Below are 14,917 nucleotides of genomic sequence, written 5' to 3' on the forward strand. Positions count from 1 at the left end.
ATATCACGCTAATGAGAATCTCAGACAGACACACAGACAACCTGAAAACATACTGTCTCCACCACCTAGTGGCAGAAGCAAAAAATGTCAAAGGTGAAAGCACCCCCAATGATCACAAGTCTGGTGTTGCTCATTATTCCCACAGAGCTTTTATCAATTCTGTGTGTTCATTCCTAAACCACATCAAGAGCACGAGCAACCTAACAAAAGCTAACCATGCTATAACAATCTACACAGAAAAATGTTCCTCAATGTTTTTTAATAGCTAAAAGATGTCAGCTTAACCATTTACACAAATTTTACTACAGAGCTGTGAATGCTCAATTCTGATTGGTCAGAAAGTGTTGATTAATTTTCTATAACAGCAGCTCTGATAGTAGTTCCAGCTGCAAGGGAAATCACAGGTTTATATTAATAAGCACTTTCTAATACGTTATCACTTCTGTAGTAACAGAAGGAGGATAAAAAATTTAATTATTGCCAAATTCTTTGGTTTAGGATAAGTAAAACACTTCAGAATTTACTGTTATTGGAAAATAATCAACTTCAGTGTTTTAACAGTAACTCTGCTTCATGTCAGGCCTGTTGTTGATTATTTATCTGTAACAGCATGCCCCATTCTTTTATTCTTCATGAAGACCCACTTGCTTTACACAAAACAGAAGCCATTATATTTAAATATGTCTAGACCTTAAAAAACTCAGCAAATATTCATGCATAATGTGCAAGACCAATATTGACCCAAAAAGCAATCAGGGATTTAGGATGCCAGGGGCTTTAAGATTGGCATCAGCAGTGCTGTTATCTGTGCATCCCACTGACACTTGGTCGACCACATGAAATTTCAATTTCTAGATTTATCTCTGGTGGACAAGGACAGGCTGTTATGTACAGATAGAGAAAGACGGTCTAGCAAATTCCAATAAGATGACTCTAAAATTTTGGTCATTAATTTTATTTCACAAAACAGAATCTAATCCCACAAAGTAGAAATGCATGAGAGGAACACAACATAATTAGAGTCCATTATATGAGAAGTATGAGGTGAGGGAGGCTATGGTCACAGTCACAAGGTCTTGCTTTCGGCGGAAATGAACTAACTCTGGCCTCCTAGTAAATGCAGCACCAACTCCTCATCCTCTGCCAGTGAGAGACCAGTGTTCAGAGGCTCAGGTTCTGAGCTGTGCTGCTTGGCCTTCTTCCTCCCTGTCCCCCAGTGTCCGTTATCATCATCATCTTCTTCACTACTGCTGTGGGTCCTCTTCCTCCCCATAAGCTCAGGGCCATCACTGCTTTAAAAGAGGCAAAGTATAAAAGATTAACACGGTCCCACCATGAACAGAGCAGTCCCTAATGAAAAGCTGGTTTAGTATTTAGCACAGCAATACTCCACATGTTTGCAAAAAAGAAAAGTGATTCTGTGTCTCTTACAAGCTCCCATAAGGCACGTATGTGCTGTGCGTGTTCTCTTATCGTATCAAATTAGGTTCTCTCTGCAGACTGGCTAAGGGCTGTGTGAGCAGCCCGAACTCGGATTGTGTATCTGTAATTTCCTCCAAGCTCTGCCGTAAGCATTCCCTCCACACTCCTGATGATTTTAAAGAGCTCGCCAGCTCCTGTATGATGAGGGACGTGTATGCATGAGCACACCCATGCATCATCCCACTAAATGAGCTCAACTAGGCCTGCTGCTGAATTATTTAAGCCTCTTATCTAAACGTCCCTCAATCACTGTTTCACCATTTCATAATGAAGCATCAGCATAAAGCAGAGGCAAATAATGGCTGTAGAAAAGTGATTGGTTCAGGTTTTTTGTCTTTATTTTACCTTTTTTGTCTTTATTTATGGCTTTTGCCTGCCCCTAAATGTCTCCATGCTGTGAAAAATATTAACCTTCTGAAATTGCAGGCCATAACAAGACGCAAGTTATAATTTAATATTAATGGTCTCTCACTCACAGCTCACATGAATAAACCAAAAAGGTTCTATCAGAAGGTGAGGTTGAAAACTTTCAAATACTACATTTGATGAAGAATTTGACAGTTGTAATGTGATGAAAATATATTATGCATGTATTGTTTTGCTAAAAAAAAAAAAATCCCACATTTTTCTTCGCTCCCCCCCCCCAGAGTTTTATTAATAGTTAATATGATTTTTTTCTCCATTTGTCTGATTTTTTAACAGCTCTTTATTTAATGTTTTTACATCTCTAAATAATTGAATAACAAAAACAAAAATAAATAATTAAAAACAAATTCTTCATTAAATATATGCACATTTATAAAGATACTTCAATTTTTGGCTGCTGGCAGCTAGACATTCAAGTTAATGGACAAAAAAGTAAATCTGATTTATAGCTGAATTTTTCTTTAAAAAAAAAAAAAAAAAAAAAAAAAAAAAAAAAAAAAAGTCACACCATGCATTTGAGGTAAAGAATGGAAAGGAAAATGCAAAAGACAAAAATCAAACTACCTAGGGTTAAACACTGTGGGAACGGCTGCTTTTTACAATCCAATAAAATCCTGATGGATAAACCCGTATATTACGTCCTGTCAAATATTATTTCCCACAGAACATCCCGTCTTATTAATGTTTCATTTTGGGAAAAAATGTTTTCCATTTCACATTGGCTTTAACAAATTTCAAATTATACACAAATTATCTCAGCAAAGCATACGCCAAATGAAGAACATTTATTAAATTCAAAGTGAGAAGGAACATTTGTGCTCTGCATCATTCTCCTACATCATTATTCTACTATTTACAAATCATTGAACAAATTACCCTTCCTTGTTCAAGTGGATGGAAAAAGAAATCAGCCTGACCTCAATTTGTTTACTCACTAGTGATTTAGGTGTGCATATGAACTTTTTCCACCATATTTTGATTAATCCAGCTAAAAACTGGATTATTAACGTATTATGCTGCATGTAAACATGGCTGCAGCGTCACTATATAAAACTAAGCATATGTGCATTCTAACATTTCATATCCACATAGTCACTGAGACTTGCATGAAAGGGCATTAAATGTCATTCAATCTGTTTAACAGTCAGCAAGCACACATCATTAGCCTTTTAAGGCATGTCGACTTCCACTCACTCCCATAAATCACTGGCCAGTTCCTAACAGCACCAAGACACACTGCTGAATATCAATTTGGACAGGAAGCGCTGGCTCCGCTCCGCTCCAAACAAGAGGCATCGACGGAGCCATCCGTAAAGAATAGGCCAAAGCTCGGAACAATATATTTTAAGGTGTGAGTAATGCAGGTAGACAGGGGATAAAGTAGCTCAGCTCCAGAGGCGGGAGGATGTGGAGTGGAGCCAGGAAAACGCAGTCAGTGACAGGTGGTGTGTGTGAGAGCAGCAGAGCGAGCAGGGAGGACAGGTAGCACACATAAATGAGCCAGGGCTGTAGTGCAGGACCTGGCTCTGGGCCCAGGCATAACGCGACAGCGGCAGCTTCGCATTAAGACCGGCCTGTGGAGGGAGGCCGAGAGCGAGTTGCTCAGATTTACAATGCCTGAAGCCTCTCCTGCATTCGGCAAGTGTAGCCATGCAGTAAACAGCCAGCCAACAGACATTAATCAGAGCCAGTGCTGCTGTCTGAGGCGCTGGGAGTGGCCCAGATCACCTGCCTCCATCTCTAATAAACACCAGTGCAGGAAACTGGGAGGAGGGGTGAAAAGGAATTACTGAGTGATCCTGTGATAAGCTCTGGATCCACTGTGACCATGACCAGGATAAAGAGCTTACTGAAGATGAATGAATGAATTAAAGAATAAATTTACTAAAAGAAACGCAAAGAAACAGAACAACACAGAAGGAAGGGAAGGAAAGGAAAGGAAGGAAGGAAGGAAGGAAAAAGGAAAGAAACAAAGGAAAGGAAAGAAAAAGGAGGAAAGGAAAGCAGGAAAAGGAGGAAAAGGAGGAAAAGGGAGGAAAGGAAGGAAGGAAGGAATGTGAAATAAGCCAGAAAAAAATAATCAAAATGAATAACTATTGAAAGAAAAAAGTGAAAGAAAGAAAAGAAAGTATTGAAAGCCTACATGAAAACAGAAAAGACAGGGAAAAAAGGCTTTCAACAGTGTAAATCTTCTTAGGGTTCTGTGGTAAGATTTTGGCCTAATGAGCACTGATGCTCCTGACTAGAAGAAAAATAAGAGCACACATCAAAGTTTACAATAAACACATTAATTTGGGTATTAAACATTAATTTAAAAAACCTTTTAGTCCAACTGTCTAATAGACTAATGATATTTAACATTATTGCAAAGTGCTGTTGAATTCTCGATTCTGATTGCTCAAACTTTGGCAGAAAGTCTCTGACTGGTGGCCAAGTGCGTTCCCCTAATCATCCAGAGATCGCGAGTTCGAATCCCGACGATGCCACAGCCATCAGTGGTCAGGAGTCCAAGAGAGCCAAATTACGCTCTCTCCCCTGTCACACCGACTAGCCAATCGTGGGCAACTCTGAGCTCATGTATGCAGAAGAGGGAAGACAGTCCCGTGACACAGCACAAGATAGAGAAGGTTGACTTCACATGACTAGGAGGAAGTGCGTTAACCCTTACCCTCCCTGGCTGGGAGCTGTAATATGTTAAGGGAGAGCTGGCAGGTGAGTGGGCATTGGCCAAGACCAAATTAGCAAGAAAATGGGGAAGGAAAAAAAGTCTTTGGCTGTTATGTTGTTTGGTCAACATTTTTACATTCATTCTACACTCTGTCTTTAAATGTGAGGTTATTGTGTGTTTACTATAACGTTAATAGAGCCGAAAGTCGTACCGGTGCCATGTGTGATGTGCTCTTCTGTTAAGGGATTTGCACATGGAGCAGAAAACTGCTAGTCCCCCATTCAGCCATCAAGAGTGGCTCCATGCATGGACGGAGACAAACGAGAAACAATCGTGAGTGTACCCACGGCTTCAGCTTTGGCAAACTTTGGCTTGGTTGCTACGGAAGCAAAAACCAGTGTACGATGTGAGATGCAAGTGATTTTTCACCTGCTGTATGAAAAGCTGTGCTGAGCGGGAAATTCTGACCTTTCATACATGAAGCAGAGACATGCAGAGCAGAGAGCCAACTGCCGTGCGAAAAGCTTTTTAATCAATAGACTTTTGTTTGACTAGTAAATAATATTATGGAAGAGTGGTAGGCTGCACAGGTCAAAATCTGCTCTCATACATGTGATCCAAAGACCAAATTCAACTTGCATTAAAAAAAAGGGAACAAATTCAAGCAAAACACCCACACTGCCGAACCCTGCTTGTATATAGTACTTTTCAGACATATTGCCTCCTTCCCCGCATCCTCTGCTTTAAATCTGAATGTAATTACACATTTTATAGACAGTCCACTGCCAGCACAGGGATCAATGCGTTACACCGCCAACAATAAATGAATCTTGTTCATCTATAAGGGAATAACTTCTTCTGAGAAGCAATTATGCAGTGCAGTCCGAGGCTGATACACACAGGAGTGACTGTGCTGCAAACCTAATCAAAGTGTAGACCCAACAGACCCAGCAAGAGCCTTTGCAGTAATTAAGTACAGCAAGAATCAATTTCTCATTTTGAGATAATTAGAGGCTTATGATTCAATGTTCTGGTTCGCTTTAGTATAGAATGCTTCTGATTTACTGTATGTCTCAGCACATTACACAAAAGTAACAAGGCAGAAAATCAAGCACTTGATATATCCACACTGCAGAGGAAAAAAAAAGTCAACTGGACTTACAAACAGTGTGAATCAATGCTAAGATTAGGGCTGGACAATTAATTATATTTTAATCATGATCTCGTTTTGGCTTCCGTCATTAAGAAAGCATAGCTGATTGTGGTATTGGTGAGCTAACTGGCTAACATAATTACAAAATTGAAGATCACGTTTTACTGACTATGGCGCACTAAATTTTGTTTTTTTGCTATTCGGGGAAAAAGACACACCCAAAAAGCAGCTATCTTCTAGGCTGTCCATCAGAAAAGAGGGCAGGGCACTAAATAGAAGGTAGTAATGAGTAAAAGTGCATGCTGTGTGTCTTCCTCAGAGAGGGGGATGTTGCAGATTTTGGGTGACAAATGAAAGGAAAGATCAACGCAAAATGTCTTAGTAAGGCCTTTGCAATAATTCTACAAGTCTCTGGAACTGTACTGGAGGAATGAACACCTTTCCTCCAAAATATATTTGCTCAGTTGGTGCTCATTCTCATCAACCAATTTAGTGATCTCTTCTATGCTTTTTTTGTTGTTGCTAAATTGTAAAATAGAGCTGCATTCCTCTTTTTCCACCTACCCAAAAACAATGGGGGATCTAAACTTTCAACAGTAATGTGCAAAGTGAAAGAAAAAAATTGTTACAGGTTCAATTAAGATGACAAAACTTGCAGTTTAGAGGCTCAATGAAGCCACTTGGTTCCTAAAATGCTTTAATAGCTTGATTGAAAAATACAAATCACTTCACAGCTAAGGCCTAAGACTCACCTTCCTGCTGCAGTGGATAATCTCACTCAGACACTGAAGACTTCCACTTCCTAAGAAACTGTCTCACGCTCATCTCAGAACTCCCATTCTTAAATTTAATTACAGTAATCAGATTTCTGTACAGCTTTTCATAAGGACAGTCTTACCTTTCTTCATCTTCATCCTCTGAATTGCGCACTTTGTCAGGGTCGGGTAGCGTGCTGGGGTCAAACTCTTCATCATCGGCGCCTGACAGGTACGCCACCACCTCCTCCTCCTCCTCCTCATCATCATCATCATCATCACCATCTTCATCCCCAATGCCAGCCGCCTTCTTCTTCTTCTCCTTCTCCTGTTTGAAACAAAGGACCAAAATTACATATGTGTGCATATATCTGCACCTTTTATCAGCTTTCTCATGAGACAAATCATTTCTGGTCTTGTTCATATATCAAACTTGTGAAACACAGACAAATCTCTATTTATCTGTTTAAAGTGTCTGTTTAAAGCCTAGACCAGCTTCTCCACGGTTGGCGAACTTGAATACTGGGAAAAGTCTCATTAAACTGTGTGACTCATCAAGTTCCCCTACTCTGCTAAGACTTAAGCCTGTTTAATTTTTATCCCATTCAGTCTCTTCACATTCCTTATTAACTGTGCAAATTCATTCACAATTAAAAGAATGAAACTCAATCAACCACAATAGTGTTTGAGCCCAGCTAAAGTTATCTAGTGTTACATATGTGTAATAAATAAAACACGATAGGGTGCGCTGTTATAGGAAAATAATCAACTATAGGGTGGTGTGATGATGTGGAGTCACTGTTATGCTATTTTTTAATAACAGCATTTGCTTCATTCCTCTTATACCAGAGCAAATTGCCAACAAGTTTAATTTATTAAAGAATGGCAGTTTATAGTTACTTTTATTGTTGTGAAATGTCCACAATGCAAGTTAGTTTCTGTTATCACTTGCGCGTTATAACATCTAGAAATAAACTGATCCCTCACCAACCACCTTTTCTCTGCTTAGAAGTCAAGACATGTCACTGAGAAACCACAGTAACTTTTCTCTCCTCACTTTTTTTTGTCACTTTTCTCTACTTAGAAGCTTGACATGTCACTGAGAAACCACGAAGTGCAAAGTTCACTCTCCTGAAAGTTAGCGCTTTACTTTTGACCGTTACGAAGAGCTGACACTGGAGACTCCTTCTAAAAATGTTAAATATACCTTACAGTTAAATATATTTCCTTACAGAAAATATCTTAGTATCAGAAATCATACACTGTTCACACGTTTAAAAGGAGAAAAAAATAATAATAATAATAATAATAATTATTAATATGGTGAATGTTTAACATTTGAGAAATGTAGACTAGAGATTTAACAATTTAACATTTATGCAAGGAATTCCCAGTTTCAGCGCTTCAAGTATCCCACCACGGGAAATTGTCCAAGACAGTGCTTTCAGGTTTCTCTGTAATATAACAAGCTTTTTCTTTGTTTTTTTTTGTTTTATTAACTTCAAGACAAAGAATAGAGAGGCTGCTGACGGAACGACTGTGATAACATAGGGGATATGTGATAACAGGAACTTGCCTTGAGGACATTTCTCAACATTAAATGTAACTCTAACTTGTTTAAAGTATGATGTGTAGTTCTTTAATAAAGTAAACATTGTAATTCTTGGCAAATCACTGTATTTTACGAGGAAAAAAACACTTTGGGACATGGTGTTACTGGAAAATTTAATAAACTTTTGGTGGTAACAGTAACTCTGCATCATGTTTTATTCCTTACTCAATGCACAATGTGAAAGAAAAGGCTCATTCTGTTGCTTTAAACTGTCGACTACGTGATAATGATTAATAATCATGAAAAATAAATAATAATCACAATCATTTTAGACATTACTGTTCAACTCTACTCAGCTGAATCAGAGAATAAGTCAATACTCTGGATATAAAACCTGCATGTTGGGGATTAGATGTAGATTTTTGTGTATTAAGGGATTGTGAGAGATAAAACAGCCTTCCTGTGCTGTGTGTGAGATTCATTAAAAATTCTGCTGACACATTTGTGGTTTTAAGACTCGCAGCCACAAGCTAAAGCTTCGATGTTTTACAAGGACTGATGAGAGAGAAAGCAGGAGGAGTGTAAGAGAGGGATTTAGGGGAAGAGCAAAGGTAAAGCACAATATGGCAAAAACCTGAGTGTGAATATACTCTAACAACTGACAACTCAGGTTATAAATGGCTGCACACTTACTGTTAGCAAGGTGTGATTTGAATGCATTAGGTTAGCATGCAGCTTCATTTTTCCTTCTCCGACATTACTTGAACTCGGCCTAGGCGCCTGTCTCACCAGTCACAACACTGAACGCATTCTCATTTACACATTCATCACTTCGCTCCCCGCTTTAAATAACTCCTCAATCTCACCCTCCCAAAATCCGCACCATCACTTCAGCCCGGGAAATCATTTCCTAAAACGGCTGCAGCTTGCAACTACTTGAAATTCATGTCATCTATCCCCTAAACCACGTCTCATCAGTTCTTGTGTATATAAACGTCATGCACGCACATACACAAGTCCAAAAGCAATTGCACCACACAGCCAGCGTCTGAGCATGAATAACTGAATGAAAAACATAGCCATTTTATATTTTACAACCTCATCAGAGCAGTGTCACTTCCTGAAAATGTCGCTGATGTTCAGTATTGATATTCTGGGTTTAAAGAGGTTCATCTCTGCAGGTCACTGCACTTTTACACGTTTCCTGAAACAAATTTTGTGAGAAAACAGGAATGTTTCGCAAACCAGTCGCTTATGTCAAAGTACTTGTTACAACATCACTTCATTCAGGCAGACGAGTGATTATTACACATTTCTGCAGGATGCACTGACCGTGTACTGCAATCACAATTAAACACCAGTACTGCAATTAAAAATTCTAATCATCACGCCACAGCACTGTTTCACTCCCACAGCTCCAAACAGGAAGCCTGGATTAGTGAGTGCACTCAAAACAAGCAATCGTTATTCTGCACGTTTTCATAATTTCCCACAATTACAGTATTACTTTTGTCTCTGATTAGTTCCGCATATCACATGATCATTGAACTGACACAACTCACACGGCAAAAACCAACACTACTGGAAGAGCCTTTTATTAGAATATTATAATCGTATTATTCTTTCCCTGTTTCTCTCTGTCTATCTCCATGTTTCTCTTTCCTCCTCTCTCTGTGCCTTTTTCCCCTTCTCTGTCTGACTCTCTCTGATTCCCTTTCACTTTCTCTCTGTCTGTCTCTCACTTTCTCTCTCCTCTTGTCTCTCTTCTCTGTCTGTCAGTCTCTCACTTTCTCTGTCTGTCTCTCACATTCTGTCTCACCTACTGCCTGTCTCTTGCATTCTCTCTCCATCTGTCTTTGTCGCTCATCTGTCTGTCGCTCTCTCAGTCCACCTCTGTCTCTTTGCCTCTATGTATATGTCTGTCTGTCTGTCTGTCTGTCTGTCTGTCTGTCTGTCTGTCTGTCTGTCTCTCTCTCTCTCTCTCTCTCTCTCTCTCTCTCTCTCTCTCCAGCTCTCACTCACTGTCTCTCTCTTTCTCTGTCTGTCTCTGTCTGCCCATTACTTGCTCTTGGTCTCTCTCTCTCTCTCTCTCTCTCTCTCTCTCTCTCTCTCTCTCTCTCTCTCTCTCTCTCTCTCTCACTGAATTTGTCTGTGTCTTTCTCTCTGTCCATACGTCTCTCTTTCTGAACAGACATTATTATTTTTAGTTACATTGCACTTTGGATATTGTAGTTTTTTTCCTCTCTAATTTTATGTCATAATACCGGCACTATGTCCATTTGTTTTTATTTTCTCGTTTGTGCCACAAGTTGCTACCTCATTGGTCGGGAGGTAAAAAAGCACTTGATGTCACTGCGTGCTTTTGTGAAATGTTTGACTTCTATCAATTTTAGAAGCTCTACTGTCACAAAAAAGAGAAAAAACCAACACAGATGGCAGCGCTTGTAAAAACCAGCCACATTCCATCTGCCTTGCAGACACTTCCTGTAGGATTACACATAAAATGTGCACTGAGTGTTGAGGGGGAAAAAAAAAGTGTGAACGCAACCTTACTGTCTTTGGTATTGAAATTTCACACTCTGCTGTGTTCCAAAGCATCTTACCCACAACCCAACTTTAATGTCAGCATAAACACAGTTGAAAATATGGCCAGCACATTTTCAGTGTGAACTGTTTTTGTTATAAAGTTTATGTAAATGTAATTAACCAACTAGGTGTTTCTCTGTCTAAGTTCCTACAATACCTAAAATAATTTCTGGTGCAACACTGTAATTTTTATTCATATATGATTAATAGCACAGGTATATAAAGTTCTTATATCTGACCCTACAAGCATAAGCTTCTGGTTTAATGCTGCAAGTTTACACAGCACACTCATTAATCAGCTGATCTAGCCCTAAACCAGCATTCATCATTCATAAGCACACTATATTACGAAGTCCCTCGAGGCCATAGTACGCTCACACTTCACAGGCTACAAGGAAAATGAGGTTGTTTTTTTTTTTTCAGGCTGATTATGTGTGTTTGCTTTAACATAGATATTACCTAGTTAAAAGTCTACACAGTAATCATCATATACACTGTAGCCACACAGGTAAATAAACTGGAAACCTTTTTTTTTTTTTTTTTTAACATGCTTCAGTATATTTAAGTCTTTATGACCTTCATGACTCTATTATCTGCCAAAAATCACCACAACCATTCATTTCAATGAGAATAATGTGTTGACTTACTACTTGAATCAACGCATGCCCATGTGTAATAATCATGTTCTCTCATCCATTAAAAATTTCAATACATATGCGGGTGTATACATCAACCAGCTGTCCTAGTGAGACTTCAGTCATTTACATCGCCTTTGAAGAAGATGAAGCAAAAAACTAATCAAAATTTCCTCCAACTTTCAAAGCTGTATGATCATAGAGCTGTACGCCAAAAAGATTTATATCACAGCGCTTCTGAATTCTTGAATCTGATTGGTCAAAAGGTGTTGATTAGGTTTTTAGAACAGCAGCTCTGACAGTAGTGCCAGCTGTAATTCAAATCACAGGCTCACTCTAATGCATTACCATTTCTGTAGTAACAACTCATTCACATGGACTTGTAGATGCTTCACATAAATTAAGTATAATACAACAAAATTTAAAACGTGTGGTTATTTGATGAGTATGGGTTCCCCTTCTTCCTCATATCGTCTCAGGGAGTTTTTCCTCGCCACTGTTACCTCTGGCTTGCTCATTAGGGATAAATTTAGAAACATATAAATTAAAAAATTTATATCCTGAATTTATATTTTTCTGTAAAGCTGCTTTGTGACAATGTCCATTGTTAAAAGTGCTATACAAATAAAATTGACTTGAATTATTTAATAAACAAAAATGTTTAAATGTTTAAAGGTTTTACTATTTATATGATGAAGCTATCTGTAAGGATGCATTTGCTGAAGGAGTCTCCAGTGTGGGTGATTTTTAAGTCAGAGGAAAAGCTGTTCCTAAAAGTAAAGTTTCAGTCATAGCAAAGTCTCCAGTAGAGAAGACAGTGAGCTTAGCGCAAGCTGCATTTTTTTGTCTTATTAACTTCATGACTGATGAGGGAAACGACAGTTACAACACAAGTGATAACAGGAATTATAACTATAAATGGACAGAAAGTATGATGTGTTCTTTAATAGATTAAAAAGTTCAGCTACTACCCACAACAACCAAGCTGAACCTTGTAAAAGTAGTATATTATGAACATTAAGTGGTTCTGTACTGCTGTCAGACTGGTTTGTGGCTCAGCACCTCTTTATTGCTGACAATAAAGCTTTTCTGGACATTTGTTCTCTGGTTTGTTTCATTACAGTTAAATGAGTGTGCAAATAAAATGTAAAACATTTTAAAGGACACATTTAGGGAATTTTAATAGATTTGTAACCTATGCTTTTATGGGGTACTGCAGACAATCCTAAAAAGTTCTAATAACTACAACTTCATATTCAGCTTCAGCTGTTTACAGCCAGTATGGTGTTTGTTTTCTTTCATTATTGGATTTAATACTATGCATACTGAAAGATACTGAGATGTTGGAAGCAGGACGTAAAGGGATATAGGTAGCTGGGTTCCAATTAAAATATTTCGTAATTTTTAAAACAAATTTTGAAAAAGTAGGCAAAAGAAAACACTTTATTCTGGCCAGGTACAGCAATATATTTGACATAGCTTTCATTAATTGAATCAAGAAATACATGTTTCTTTGTCTGTCTTGTTTCTTTGTCTGGCACTCACATGAGTGCCCTGGCCATGATCATGCATAGATATCTAGATATAGCACTGAAACTTGATTTACATCACATTTATGCATCATCATCATTATATAATACATACATATATATATATATGTGTGTGTGTGTGTGTGTGTGTGTGTGTGTGTGTGTGTGTGTGTGTGTGTGTGTGTGTGTGTGTGTGTGTGTGTGAATAAATAAGTGTTTTTTGTGTGTCTGTATATACATATATATATATATTTTTATATATTTATATATTTATATTTGTGTCTATTTATGTCCACTGAGCCATATCATTAAAACTGCCTGCCTAATACTGTGTAGGTCCCCTTCTGCTGCCAAAACAGCTCGGACTCTTGAGACATGCTCGATCGGAATGGCCACTGCCATTAGGGAATACCGTTGCAATGAAGCCGTGTACTTGGTCTGCAACAATGTTTAGGTAGGTGGTACATGTCAAAGTAACATCCACATGAATGCCAGGGCCCAAGGTTTCCCAGCAGAACATTGCATACACTGCCTCCACCAGCTTGCCTTCTTCCCATCCTGGGGAGTGCATCCTGGTGCCAACTCTTCCCCAGGCAAGCGATGCAGGAAAGAAGATGTGATTCATCAGACCAGGCCACCTTCTTTCATTGCTCCACGGTAAAGGTCTGATGCTCACACGCCCATTGTAGGCACTTCCGGTGGTGGACAGGGGTCAGCATGGGCACTCTGACCAGTCTGTGGCTACGCAGCCCCAAGCTGCGACTTTTTCAGCAATTTGTGCTACAGTAGCTCTTCTGTGGGATTGGACCAGGCGAGCTAGCCTTCATTCCCCACGCACATCAGTGAGCCTTGGGCGTCCATGGCCCTGTCACTGGTTCAACAGTTGCCCTTCTTTGGACCACTTTTGGTAGGTACTAACCACTGCATACCGGGAACACTCCGCAAGACCTGCTCTGACTCTTGAGCCTTGGGCGCCCTTGTCAAAGTCGCTCAGCTGCTTATTCTTGCCCATGTTTCCTGCTTCCAACACATCAACTTTGAGAACTGACTGTTCACTTTCTGCCTAATATATCCCACTCCTTGTCAGGTGCCATTGTAATGAGATAATTAGTGTTATTCACTTCACCTGTCAGTGGTTTTAATGTTATGGCTGATTGGTGTGTATTTTTATATATAAACTTTTCCTGCAATATTTAGCTTTTTTTTTTTTATTTCAGGCTTTTCCATTCAGACTTTATTTGCATTTTCAAAATTCGCACTAAAAGAGCTGTAACTCCATAATGTGGCCTCTATATAATGTGGAATATATGATGCACAAAATATTATCTGTGTATTATTTCTAAAAGGCTCAAGCATGTTCTAAATTTAAATGTAAGTCATAAGAGCCTTCTGGGCTTTTTTAATTTTTAATTTTCAATAATAAAATTGTGTGCACTGTGATGCATACCATTATATAAAATTGTGCTTGTATTATCTGTCTCTAGTAGAGGTCTCCATTATAGTGAATCTCTCCCTTGCTGCACTTGTAGTGACTTCATTTACAGGTGTAATGATCCTCCAGGCTCAGAAGCAGGAAGATTGGATGAGAATACTGAACGCTGAGGCAGGGTAGGGGTTTGACATTGTGCTGGGCTGGGACGAGTGCCAGGGGCCAGGGGAATTCTCTGTTGGGGGTGGGGGATGATGAATAATGAACCGGTCTTGGACAGGTCTCAGCATTGATCAGAAGGCAATTGAATGAGCAGCTGCATTTCCATATGGATGTGGACTGAGATATCCCCAAGTGGCATGAGAAAGTGGACACGCGACAGCTGCCAGTGCAAAATTATGGGCTGTCCGTTGACAGGCTGCAAACTAAGGGCACCCCTCTATTGGTGTGACTCACACTCTGTTTCTCACACAGTGAAAATTTTAGGTTTAAGGTCTGATAACCTCTTTTCACATGTCAGCATCTGACTGCAAGAAACATGGCTTTTAAAATAGTCTCATTTCAGTCGAGGTACAGTTTGAACTCTATGACTAATCCATTTAACTCTCAAATGGGCGATTATTGAGTTATAACAGGGGGAACATAATCAGTTCATGTCATTACAGCAGTGCAATCCAATCTCCAGGTTTGATGATGTTGAGG

General features: G+C 39.1%; 1 protein-coding gene across 2 annotated transcripts in view; it reads right to left on the reverse strand.

The window, feature by feature from the left end:
* Positions 1-242: 242 nt before the first annotated feature.
* The window catches only part of ddx10 (DEAD (Asp-Glu-Ala-Asp) box polypeptide 10), a 38,894-nt gene continuing 24,219 nt past the window's right edge, over positions 243-14,917 (reverse strand). The window contains exons 17-18 of one of the 2 annotated variants that reach the window (XM_034311466.2): positions 6,628-6,812; positions 243-1,289 (exon numbers count right to left, since the gene is read on the reverse strand). In XM_034311466.2, coding sequence (XP_034167357.2) covers positions 1,097-1,289; positions 6,628-6,812 — 378 coding nt within the window. In that variant the 3' untranslated portion in view covers positions 243-1,096. Of the gene's footprint in view, positions 1,293-6,627; positions 6,813-14,917 lie in introns of both variants that reach the window. The other variant, XM_034311465.2, reaches the window with a different exon arrangement.

This window comes from Pangasianodon hypophthalmus, chromosome 15 (genome assembly GCF_027358585.1).
Source record: "Pangasianodon hypophthalmus isolate fPanHyp1 chromosome 15, fPanHyp1.pri, whole genome shotgun sequence".
In the NCBI taxonomy this organism is placed as follows: Eukaryota; Metazoa; Chordata; class Actinopteri; order Siluriformes; family Pangasiidae; genus Pangasianodon; species Pangasianodon hypophthalmus.